This window comes from Ipomoea nil, unplaced genomic scaffold (assembly GCF_001879475.1).
Source record: "Ipomoea nil cultivar Tokyo-kokei standard unplaced genomic scaffold, Asagao_1.1 scaffold2926, whole genome shotgun sequence".
Taxonomy (NCBI): Eukaryota; Viridiplantae; Streptophyta; class Magnoliopsida; order Solanales; family Convolvulaceae; genus Ipomoea; species Ipomoea nil.
The window spans coordinates 1,790,547-1,804,925 of record NW_017619354.1 but is presented as its reverse complement, the minus strand read 5'-3'; the positions used below and the strand labels follow the sequence as shown (position 1 = coordinate 1,804,925).

Genomic DNA, 14,379 nt, shown 5'->3' with positions numbered 1-14,379 from the left:
ATTCAAAAACTCAATCTACTCTATGACTAAAGGATTAAAAGCGTTATTTCCTCATTAATAATTTAAACAATTTTGCTATTTTTGAGGATAACACCTTGCTCCGCATCTTCATGGAATTTTCCATGAAGAGAGAGAAGAAAGCCAAAAATGAAAAAAAAGAAAAAAACACCACAATATGATTGATATTGTACTATGATTCACATGAAACAGCAAGTAGTGATGAAAACTCTTCTTCCCTCAAAGATCTTTGTTGGCGAGCAATGAAAGCCTCCACCCTCCGACGAAACTCTTCGTTGCTCATCTCGTTGGTCGCCGCCACTACGTCTATTTTCCGGCAAGTAAACGTGGCCTGCCGCCTCAGCTCCTTGCCTGCAGCCGCCTCTTTCAGGCGATGCACCCTCGCCATATTCTTCTCCGACTGGCTCCTACGGATTTTATTCTCCGGACCGGAAACATACTGATTCCTCCTCCCATGTTCTTTCATCATCATGTGGTGGTCGGAGAAACCGACGTTATCGCTGCTGGCGGATCCATTATTATCCTTATCCTTATCCAATGAATTCCCGGACTTGAGGACTAAGATGATGACGATGGCGTTTCCTAACACGAACACGAAGCGGGGAGTTATGATCACAGAGAAAGAGAGTTCCCTGAATAAGTAATCTGCAGAGACGAGTTTGGAGAAACCCAGAGGCAATCTTGAGCCTATTATGAAGAAGAAGACGCAAAACTGAATGAAAGCTAACATGGCCCTCATCTTCTGCATCCTATCCTTTGATGCCTCACAATCGCTCTCTCTCTCTCTCTCTCTCTCTCTCTCTGACTTTAAAGAGAACTAACTTCAATTCAGGACTTCATTTCATTAGCGAGCTAAGCTCTCTTGTTCTTCTGGTTTTGGGTTTGGAATGGCAGGGAGTGAGGATCGGATCGGAGGCAGCTAGTGCTATGTATTTATAGTAAGCTTTATATATAGTATGATGGCTTTCAGTAACCTAAAAATAGTTTTTAATATTATTTTAAATATGTACTTTTTCTAGTGAATATTTAAATATACAAATTAAAGATTTTTTTTTTTTTGTCAAAAAAATTAAAGAATTTTTTTTTTCTTTTTTGTAGACCACTTTAGTTTTTTTTTTTTTTTTTTTTTTTGAGAACTGTAGACCACTTTAGTTGATTAGTGGTTTGTTAACCATTCCTAAAAAGTGCAGCAGTATCGGACCCTACCGCCTTTGTCCTTGTCGGGCGCAACCTTGTAGCCATTAAGGAACTTGGGATTTGGATTGGATAAGGAATTGTCCTTAGTCCTAAAAGCTCGATCTATTACCTGGATAAGAAATTATCCGCGAAATATATTCCAAAGGCGGTGAGCATTTAGCATGGCAAATTATGGTGCATACGGATGCAAAAATGACGTCATTTTGCATAAAACACGCGTCTTTTTTTTTTTTTAAAAATCAATTTCGATTCTCAGTAACAACATTATGTTATTCATTTTTAGTTCATTCATTTTCAATTTTTTAGTTATGAAATTTTGAAAGTGTATTTATGCAATTCTGGAAGTGTAGTTATACAATTCTGAATGTGTGTTATGCAATTCTGGAATTATAGTTATGCAATTCTGGAAGTGTAGTTATGCAATTCTGGATGCGTAGTTATGCAATTCTGGAAGTGTAGTTATGCAATTCTGGAAGTGTAGTTATGCAATTCTGGATGTATAGTTATGAAATTATGGATGTGTAGTTATGCAATTCTGATTTTTTTTAAGTTAGATGCCAAAACGACGTCGTTTTTGCATCCGTATGCACCGATGCACAGCATAACGCTCCATTTAGCATTGCATGATATGCATGAACAGCTCCCTCAAGATGAATTCAACATATTCTACTTAAATAGTCATTAAGGGAGCGTTTGGAAACCCGGAAAAATGACTTCTGAAAAATGTTTTCCGGATTTTCAGTGTTTGGCAAGAGGGAGGAAAATGAGGTCAACGAAAAATGATGTCATAGTCAATGGAAAATAAGCATGTTTTGGAGGAAAATAACTTTCTCTTTTTTTTTTTTGGAGGAAGTCATTTTCCAATCTTCATGCTTGGTATGTATAGTATATAATTTTTGTGTGTTGTGATATAGATACACTATATATATATATATATATATATATATATATATATATACACACACACACACACACACACACATATTGTGTATATTGTATATATATACAGGGTATATGGTCTGGGACGGAGCCAAAGGGGGGTAGCTGCCCACTCCTCCCCTCCCCCCCCCCCCCTCCCTCACCCCACCCATGCCCCATATATAGTCTTTGTATGTATATATATATATATATATATATATATATATATATATATATATATTACATATTTTAGTATTAGTATAAAAAAACTATAAAATGTTAACAAGAGTGAGTTAGATGAGGTGGTAGAGCATATATTTGGCAATAGTGAGTGTAGGGGGTTCAAATCTTGGCATTAACATAATTTTACAATTCATTAAGTTTCATATTTTGTTATGAATATTTTTATAAAGTTTTGATGTGTTTTATTTTTTGTCCATATCCAACAATATTTACAAGTATATTTCTTAAGTAATTTATTTATTTATTTTTAAATTATCTCTTTTGTTTTAATGTTTCGCCTTTACTGGAAAAATTTTCTGAATCCGTCTGTACTGTTTGCCCCCCACCTCAACCAAATTTCTGGCTCCGTCCCTGTATATGGTGTATAAATATACTGTGTATACTATATGTATACACTGTGTATACTATATATATATATATATATATATATATATATATATATATTTAGATGCTACACACACACATATATATATATAGACATTCAAAATTATCCACAAGGCTTAATGAGTGTTATTCACAGAATTTTTTTTTTATCAAAAATATCAAATAATTAAAATGTTAAAGTATATAATTTTTATCATTTTCTTACTCATTTTCTGGAAAATGAACCAAACACATAAAGACAATTTTCTGTTGTGTAGTTAAATATCAAAAATTAAAATATTTTTTAGAAAATGACTCATTTTTCGGAAATCATTTTCTTACTTTCCAAACGGAGTCTAAATGTAAACTCTAAGAGCATCCAACACCATGCACTAGTAGTATAGGTACTATGGCTTGTTAGGGATCTATATTTTGATTATATTGTAACATAATTAGTTAGATGGTTAGTCCACATATACAAGTTAAATTACTATATCAAATGTCACTATAATTACCTTTACCAAAATTTTAACCCACCACCTCCCATATAGGAGAACAACTTGGTATCAGTGGACCACAAAGTCCCTGGTTTATAAGGTAGATTGTTAACTTATGAACAGAGACTTTGAACTCTTAATTGCTTTTAAGTCCTTGAAGTTTCTAAAGTTCTTTTGTTAGTTGTAAGATTTATATTATGCTGAGGTTAGGGGTGTACTTGAGTCAAGTTACTCATGATCTAAATGAGTTTAATTCAGCAAATATTTGAATTCAATTCAATTAGTGTCAAGTTGAATTTAAGTGTTTTAATACTCAGTTTGAGCCACTTGCTAGCCCAATTGCACGTTTATATATATATATATATATATATATATATATATATATATATATATATATATATATAATATAAAGTATAATCTTAAAAAGTTAGCCAATATATTTATATATTATTATAAATTGATCATATTAAGATGTAATATTATTGAATGTTAATTTGTTATGATATTTGTCTATAATATATACTTATTATTATTATTTTTTGTGTAAAAAAAATATAAAATTAGAGCTCAATAGATCTAGTCAAACTCAAATAATTTGAGTTTGAGCAAAGTTTAAAGCTCAATCAATTTCAAGATTAAATTTTTTGAATTGAACTTTGACTATTTTAACTTGACTTGTCTTACCTTAATTAATCAATAAAATTATAATACTTTGTGACACGAGCGTGCACACAACACACACATATAAGAAATTGCCTTGTGAATTACCGTTTCTACAAACTTTAAAGTATTTTGTATTAACTTTTTGTTATATCCAATATTTACAAGGTACAAATGTTTGTTTGCATATTACGGGATTTGTCATGTTGGATTAAAATACTTACGAGAATATAATGTTATTTTTTTGTTGAAATTAAAGCGTGAACCTCTTTTTCTGCTGAGATGAATGATTGCATGCATCCTGCACCAAATGCAAATTCCATGCAAATGTACGTACTTTAATTTCATTGGATCGTCAAATGCATCCTTAGAAACTAAGAAATTGACGACTGTATCAACATTTAGACTTTCCAATTCACCAAAAGAAAAAAAAAAAAAAAAAAGATCCTTCTAATATTTCCATATTTGGAGAATAATGAGGGCAACGTGGCCATCAATTAAAGTTATTTGTTTTATATACGGCAACGGCGGCCCTCTAACTTTACTCATTGGCAATTTATATCTGGACCATGGTCAGCATTGTGAACTTTGAGTCGAAATAATGTTATTTTAATATTTAAACTTTGACAGATGTAGTTTTTTCGTTTTTCATGTTTCAACATAAATTTTAATTTCTTATAGGTACAGAATTTCATAACATGAGACACAAAACTCACAACACAAGACACATACACATGTTATATATTTACTTATTTTCAAATATGATTTATGTAGATAATATATGTCTTATAGGCACATAATTTCATAATACAATACATAAATTCATAAAATAAGACATACAATATGTTGTGTGTTACACAACTACTAATCTATTTCATGTACAAAATCAATATGCTTAAGATACATAATTGCATAACACGAGACACATAAATACATAACACAAGACACATACACATGTTTTATATTTACTTTAGTTCAGGTATAGAATCAATATTCTTAAACTACAGAATTGCATAACATAAGACCCATAAATATATAACACAAGATCAGACACAAAAACGCATAGCACAAGACACAAAAGATCATGTTATATTTACTTTATTTTAAGTACATAATCCATACGCTAAGGTACAAAATTGCATAACATGAGACACAGAAACGTATAATACAAGACACATACACATGTTTTACAATATAAAAAACATGTAATGTGAATAGAACAACAAACAATCACCGTCAAAATTAAAATTCAAAATTACATCATTTAGAACCGGGTCCACACCTGTCAACCCTGGTCCACGGCATAACGATTGCTTTACGTTGGTGTAGACTGGCAACCGTTTTTCTCTTTTCCTAAAGGGAAACTCCCCGGCCCACATTTTGCGTTTTCACTCATCCACTCTCCACTGGATTATGGAGCTTAATTGGAATCTTGGACCCCATTGCCATTCAAATATTATATTCAACGGCGGAGATGACCCCAAGATCAAACATGGCATTTATATGTATCATCGTATTACAGAAAGAAATATATATATTATTGATCAATATTTTTGTATTAATAATGATTTGTAAAAATATCATTTCAAAAATAAATATGGATGAGATGACGCAAATTTTTTGTAACTTTTAATCAAGCATTGAGTCCAAATCATTTCTTATATCGACGAAATGAATAATAATATGTTAGAAAAGAAAAATCTTTCTTAATTGTAGGTATGAAACTTGGTTACAGATTTGCTATATATGTGTTTTGTTGGGCAAAAAATAGCAAAGTTACAGTATCAACAGCGTTGGAAGCATAGCTCTCTTCAAAGTATATACGGAACCTTCTCTTTATACTAATGGGTAAAGAGGATGGGATGAGGTGAATTATTAGGTTATAAAAAATATAATTTTGTGTCAATTTATTTTTAAGTGATTGTATTCCTTAATCATATTAGATGCCAATTTTAGGTGATTAAATAAATTCAGTTATAATAATAAATTCATGTATGAGTAACTGATCAACACTTAATCAAATTTATAAACAATTAAGTCAAGTAACATAACATGAGTCATTATGACTATTGAGTAACAAAATTCAACTAGCACGCAACTAATTAATCATATATGAGCAATAATGAACTAAAAATATATTTAACCATTTCACAAACAAGGACACAGGTTTTACATTACATCGGACGCAAATGGACTGATTCTGTACTAGTGGATAGTGTTCTTCTTGTTACTAGGTGGCTTCTATAATGATTAATCTAATTTAATTTAATCATATGTGCAAGTCAATGAGTAATTGATTATGGTGAGACGAGATATCAACCCATGTCTCATGAGTCCCTTGCACACCATCAACCCTAATGACACTTTTACGACTTTCACCTCTCCGTAGAAAATGGTACAACAAATAATATAATTAACCCTTTTGTTGCCAAGGTTTCTGCTATGAACCATAGCTACACTTAGTGTAAGGGAATTGAAACCCGACCTAAGTGTTTACACCATAACAAAGATGACAAAGTATATACTTCTGCAATTTGTCTTTAGCTCGACTATACTAATAATGTATACATTTGAAACTCTATAGAATTAAGAATATGGATATTACATTTGGTGTTCAATTAAAAGCAAAACTTCAAGTATAATGGATGAAAACCTTCGTTAGATATATGCAAACAAAGAATATGCTTTTCTTGTTGATTCAAACCTTCAAAGAATGAATGTGTACGTTAAAAATGAAGATTTGAAGGTTTGAGAGTTGGAGGAAATGGATTCCCAGCATATTCAACTATTGGAAAAGAGGAATATATATATATATATATGAGTTCAACAACTAGTTTTTTCAAAAGTGTTGACGAGTGGTGCATTGCTCGTTGCAGAACCTGTTAGTCATATCCTCCCTTTGACTTGAATTAGTGAGTTCTTGAGATCCTATTAACAACCTATCATTTTGTCTAGTATTCTACCTCACTTTGATGGGGTTCTCAAGATATTGTTAACAACGTGTGAGACCGTATACCATAAAGAAATATTTTGATCTTTTCAGACAAGTTAAATTTTAAAAAGTTTTGAAGAGGATTTTTAAAATTATTTTACCAACAAAAAAAAAAAAAAACATTTTAAAATACTTGACTCAAAACTCATTTTTACAAATTTATAAAAACCTTTTGAGAAATTTTGCTCATCAAGAAGTATGGAAGATAGTCTTAAAAACATTTGAACTCATAAATATTTTAAACAGTTTTACAAAAAGAAGACTTCAACTAATCAATCCCATAGGATATTTATTTCATGAAACGCTGCTTTCTGAATTAATTATTCATTTATTTCTTCTCCATATAATAACGCACTTTAATTATTAATCCTTAAATACCATAACAACTAACTCATTTCTTCCTTGCTAGCCACAATCACAATGCCTAAACCCCAAGTCATGTCCTACGTTACCTTAACAATTTTGCTATTTTCTCTTATCATCATAAGTACAAATGCAAAAGTAGCAGTCCCGTCGTCAACACCATCATTGGACAAAACAAAAGAGTATATTATTTACACTAACAAACCTGATAAAAATCCTGTGACTTACTATGTTGAAATGTTAACTTCGGTTTTGGGCAGGTATGTATAATTGTTTATGCCCAAAAATTAATTTGTTGACATTTATTAGTTAGAAACATTTTGCATGTGATGTTTGATCTTAATTTCAGATTTTTTAATTTATTTTTTTAAGATCATAAGATATAGCATATAATTTATAATATATCCAAATTCTACTATGTCAAATAATACCCAATTGATATCATTTATCTATCATATTTATTATTTATTTGTCAAATTAACTATACTTTTGTTATTTTTTTTAAATCTATAATTTTTAAACTTAAATTGTTGTATTTAATAATTTTCTTAATTTAGTTGTAAAATATATATAATTTTCTAAAAAAACTAACAGTAAATTAAATAGTACAAAAAATTGAAATGTAAATAAATTGATTTAAGCCTGGTTAACTGAGTCCGATTATCTTAATATGGACTACTATAATAATAATAAAATAAGGCCAAATATATCAATGCAATTCAAGTGAATTACAATCCAATGTGACATTTTAATTCATTTAAAAAAAAAAAAAACTAAATCAGCTTTTGAATTGCAACTTTCACAATTCTGACATATAATTGTATTTATGACATTTTGCAACTAACATTTGTCTTTTGTAGTTTTGTTGAGTTTGTGTTTTAAAATTTATACTTTATCTTTGTAATAATAAATTTAAATATTATTATTATTATTATATTATATTTTAAGAGTGAATTGAAATTGTAAGGACATATAGAAAATAATAATGATTTGTAAATATGTTGATATGGTACTATGATCCACTTTTAAAAGTTAGAGCGAATTACAATGATAAATATAGTCTAATAATTTACTTTTACTATTTATAAAAAATGTTATTGGTTTTATTGTAATCAACATTTCTATGATTGGTTTTATGATGACTAATTGGTAATCGTTGGCGGGTCAACACCACCGTTTAATAAAAACGTGTATAGAAAGAAAATAGAAAGAATAGGAATTTTATTAAAGGAAAATAGGATTTGTTTTACCCTCTAGAGGGGGATATTTATATAGAGGAGCTTAGAGTCCTAGAAGCTAAGGAAGCTAAATCTTAAGATGTTCCACGTTAGGAAATCTTGTTACATCAAGAGTAGACGCCCTAGCCCTAGTACACCACGAATTAGTACATGATAACCCGCTCTTGCATGTGTTGGGCCATGGGCCGTGAACCCCGTCTCGCCTATATAGTTCAATAGCCTGCTAGGATTGCCAACAACGTACTCCAAGCTAAAGTCTATCGTTCCAACCAGTTGTGCATGTTAAGAGGAGAATCTGATCGGTCAGGGTGTGACCGGTGGACTACGCCCTAGTACCCCATTCATCATCTACTATTCAACATTGTATAATTTTCCTTTAAAATATTCAATTGTTATAAATATGATTGCATTTAATTATTAATATTTGTTTTGAATTTGGTGATTTATGTTTGATGATGGCGTTGAAGTAAGGAGAAAGCCAGAAAAGCGTTAGGATACGTTTATAAGAACGTTGGACCAGGATTTTCAGCTGCTCTCACTCCTACCCAAGCCGACTTACTCTCCCGTAAGTCCATATAAATTATACACCATTTTACTTCTTTTGTTTAATATAGTTCAAATTAAAAATCATACAAATAAAAAACAATTCTAATTACAATTATCTTAATTATACGACAATATCAACTGAAATAGTGTTGGCAAAAATTAAATTTGTGATCTTTCGATACAAGAATCACGTTACGCCCACTTGGCCACCTCTTTTGACGCATGATAAAAATATTTTTAATGTGATACGAGGTAATTGGGTTAAATGTCTAACAAAATGCATCGTGTCAAAGGATATTTATCTAATTCAATCATAATGAGTTACTACAAATTAAATTATTATTTTTGTACCTTAAAATTAATTAGGGCATAAATGGAGAAGTAAATTAAATTAATATTTTGCAGATAATCCTAATGTGTTATCCGTTGAGGAAAGCAAAATGTACCACTTAGATGACATAGACGATGGAAACAATTGGATAGTTCAGCCTTAACAAGCAATAGTGGGGAATGTCCAGAGTGTATATATACACTGCAGCCAAGATTATATTTAATTTACAATTATTAAGGTACCGGTATAATTAATGTTTTTCTAGCTAGATTTTATTCAGGGTTTCGCCATAAAACAATGAAACACAAAAAGGAATTGAAGGGAAGATATTCCCTTTAAAATACTTAATAATTTATTATTATATTCCATCAGTTGATAATTTGATATTTACCTATGTATTTTTTTAATGATTATATACCATAGTGGCTAAAGACCTTGTGGTCCAATGGGTGGAACCAACATATAGTATAATTTAGGATCTGTTTGGAAAGCAGGAAAATGAGTAAATGATTCGTTTTTTCAAAAAAAATATTTTCCTTTTCAGTGTTTGGTTGCATTCTGAAAAACTAGAAATTGTAAATTTTTTTTTTTTTGTAATTTTATTTAAAAAGTTATTTATTTGAACAAGTTACTAATTATTATTGTACGTGTACCTCATCAACAATGTTCATTATGAGTACTATAGAGTAAATATAATAATGTATTATGTAATGTTACGCAATATAATACGGAGTAAGTTATTATGCTAAGTTAATGATCAATTAATTATTTCATATTATTTTTTTGAATGCAATTATTTCATATTATTTGTGTGTTATGATAACTAGTATTTTCACCCGTGCAATGCACGGAATGGAATTATTGTAATATATTAAGAATATTTAAATCGATATATAATTATTTAAAAGTTAATTTCACCAGAAGTCGCTTATCTTTCCTGACAATTCTAAATTTAATCCTAGACTATAGTTATTAATTATTACGATTTATTCTATGTTATAATTCTTAAGTTAATATTCTTACTATTATTATTAACACTTAATTACTTTGAGATATTATTATTACCACTTATATTATTATTATTAGTTCTTTTCAAGTTCTGTTAGTATATAATGGCCGTGAGGCACAATAATAATATAACCATAATTAAATATTCTTGTATTGTATTTCGTGAGTCACAATAATTACATATTCTTCTAGGATTTCTATCATTAATTATTTCCTAATTTACCATAATTAAATAATTTGACCAATTATTAAGAAAGATTATTAAATAATGCATGAGACAATTTTTTAATAAAAAATTTTAAAAATTCATTAATAAAATATAATGTTCTCGTAGTTTTTTCTTAGAAACTATTTAATAAAGCAGTTTTAATTTTTAGAAATTGGTGGGCCAAACCGCCTACGGCAGTTTGCGGTGGATAGATCTCGAAAAAATACGTGATTTTAAAAAAATATTTGTCCAAAACGAACAACCGAGTCAAAAGTTATGCCGTGCCGAAGTTTTGACACATTACAACTTAAAAAAAAAAAAAAAAAAAAAATTAATCGCCTATTCACCCGGAGGGGTGGCCACGAAAGAGGCCAATTCCGGCCTTCATCGCCGCGGCCAGCAATGCGATTTTTGAAACACTGATATATAGTATAGATATAGATTAGAATAGGAATAGTTTGCAGAATTATTGTACGAATGAGAAAGTAGAAATCAATATATTTTATTAGGAAGAGAGATTTTTTAGGAATTGGGCGGGAAGTTAAAATTTCAGGATTTTATTATTATATATAGTATAGATTGATTGATTACAATAGGAATTGTATTACACTATTTTATAATACTAGAATATAATTTTAACGCAGAATTATTGTACGAATGGGAAAGTAGAAATCAATATATTTTATTAGGAAGAGAATTTTTTTAGGAATTGGACGGGAAGTTAAAATTTCAGGATTTTGTTATTATATATAGTATAGATTATATATTTTGTATTATTTAGTCTAATGGAAAATTATTACGCGGACTCATAGTCCACTTACAAAGTAGATCCTTAATGATGTTATTATATATTAGAGGCACGTTAAGTACTAGACAAGTCAACTCCGATCCGTAATAACTTCACCAATTGTCACATCATTAACTTATGCATGTTGTGACCGACCTGAGTGCCCAATCAATGGGTGCCATATTAGCTATGTCAGCAACTTGCCATCATTATGTCGCCTTGTTACTTGGTATAAATAGGACATTTTACCTAATGCGAGGGGGGATATATTGATTTGTCACAACTTAGATTGTACCAACCAGAGCTTCCTGACCTCATATGATGATCGGACCCTTAGCTACTCGACCCCATTAATTACTACCTCTTACATTCACACTATGCCTTAGTATAAGTGTATAACTAAGTGGCATGTATTAATTGGAACCCATATACCCCGAGATCTATTTACACCATCAAACAATAATGACTAAAAAGTAAAAGAAAAAATTCACTATGAGATCACTGTAGTTGTTTTACAATTTTTCTCTATTCTCGGTGTATGTTGCTTGCTACAAATTACAATGAAATGCAAATTAAATTAATTTGTAACGGGTGGGGAACCTTGTCTCGTTGCTTTTCATTCCAATAATTCTACACCATCACCCTAATCCACGAGCTTAGAAGAAACATTTATCCATCCTCATCTTATTAATAAAGTAATTGTTTCTTTTTATAAATTAGTCTGTTTAAAAAAAGACAAAAAATAGTCTCAACCCATTTGGTATTTACTATATATATATATATATATATATATATATATATATATATATATATATATATATATATATTTGAGGGCCATGTCTCAACCTCGTCATTGGTGAGGAATAAATCTCCTCCATCTTTATCAATTTTTGTATGCCGCCCTATAGAATTTAAGAATCCATTTGAAAATTCAGAAAATATTTTATGACAAATAATTTTTTTAAAATGACTTATTATTTACAAAATATTTTCACTCTCGAGTATTTTACTGAAAATCATAAAATAATTTTTTTTGTTCGGTTAATTAAAGCCAGAAAATTAGGGAAAATCAGAAAATAAATCTTTTTTTTTTGGTTAATTAAAGTCAGAAAATTATATATATATATATATATATATATATATATATATATATATCTGTGTGTGTGTGTTTGGTTATTTTTATAAATGAAGAAATCTATTACAAAGTTATTTGTTATAAAATGTTTATTATTTTAATGATGATAATAATTATTACTTATATTAAAATAAAGTTATAAAATAAATTTTATAATGGTTAACAATAATTATAATGAAAAGATTTAAATAAATAATTTTTAACTTGTAACTTTTTATAATAAAAAATATGTATATAAATAGATAGATATAATAACTTTATATACAAATAAATATAAATTGTAACTTTTAAAATTTTTGGGTCGGGGTCAAGTCAAGTCAAAATTCATTGTTTGGCTCAACTCGTTAATCTTACAATGATAAATGTAATAACTCTAAATTAAGAAAAATAAAAAGAAACAATCTATATCTATATCTATATCTATATCTATATATATATAAAAGTAAAATCCTCCAAACCAATTTTTCCCCCAAAACTTAGGGCCATTTATGTAAATTCATATATATTATGTTTATGGAAATAATAATTATAGATATAAAAATTTATATATATAGTCATTTATATAACGTGTGATATTATATATATATATTAGATGTATATATTGATAGTAAATTTATATATATAGTCATTTATATAAACGTGTGATATTATATATATATTAGATGTATATATTGATAGTAATAATATATAAATTAGGTAGTAAAAGAATAATTAAATAATTAAATATAGTAAATATTCTGTGTGATATATATATAGACATTATATACAATTAATATTTAATTTAATCTATATATCTATATATACTAATAATAATAATAATTTTATTACCTTATTACTTACTTTACTTTCTATATTTTTTAAATAAATTATTATACTTTCCTTTCGAGTTACTATTTTCACCTATAAATATAAATTTTTAGACTTTGGCATTCATTCATCTTCCCTCACACTACTGATTCTTCATGATTTTCAATATATTCCTACGTTTTCTTCAATCCTAGCAAAACTCATTCACTTAATCTCTACTTCAGGTAATTGTTTCTACTCTCCAAATTCTTTTGTTTAAATCTAAGTTTGTTGAGATTGATGATGATGATCAATGAATAATATGCTTCGCTTATTATTATTATTGGATTTATTTGATTCACATGCAGGTTTCTTATCAAGGTGGTTAGGATGCTTAAGGTTGATAGAAAGTTTGCCTTCGAGGGTAAGATTTTATATTCACCAAAATTATTATTTTTCCCGAGTACTGTATGTATTGATATTATATGATATATGTTATTCATGTGAATACAAGTACATTTATCGATAAATGGTAATATTGTGAGTGGTGATTCTCGAAATATCGAGAATGAGTTTCGATTTGTAGAACTCGTGCATTATGTAAATACTTGGCTTGAAATTTTTGGTGTTGTATACATAGTAGTATTGTGAAATTGTATTAATACTGGATTATGAACTTTAATTATATTTTGGACAAATCATGCGGAGAAAATTGTATTTCTTTTTTTTTTTTTTGAAAAATATATTTGGAGAAAATTATATATTCTGGAGAAAATTGTATTTTTGTGGAGAAAGTATTTATTTGTGGAGAAATAATGAAATTTTGAGAAAATAATATATTGTGTGGTGTCCAAGTAAGAGTGAGTACGGTTTACTTGGACTATTTGCTACTCATTGGGCTTGGAATCACATGAGAGTGTATCACATAAGTTCTGATTCAGTTTCCAAATTGTTTGAGTGGTAGTAGGTAGGAAAACCTAACTACTTGGATCATATATTATCCACTGGCTTGGAATCTTCTGGGGTGTGCACATAGGTTTTAGTCCAGTTTCAAAGTGGATTTCAAAAAGTTTGGTTACTTCTCCATAA

General features: G+C 29.0%; 1 protein-coding gene across 1 annotated transcript; it reads right to left on the bottom strand.

Annotated features, from left to right (window-relative positions):
• Positions 1 to 179: 179 nt before the first annotated feature.
• Positions 180 to 896, bottom strand: LOC109162076. The gene is made up of 2 exons (XM_019310744.1): positions 508 to 896; positions 180 to 477 (listed from the first exon to the last, which is right to left on the bottom strand). The coding sequence occupies exons 1-2, from the start codon at positions 764 to 766 to the stop codon at positions 191 to 193; spliced, it is 546 nt and encodes a 181-aa protein (XP_019166289.1). The 5' UTR covers positions 767 to 896; the 3' UTR covers positions 180 to 190.
• Positions 897 to 14,379: the final 13,483 nt, after the last annotated feature.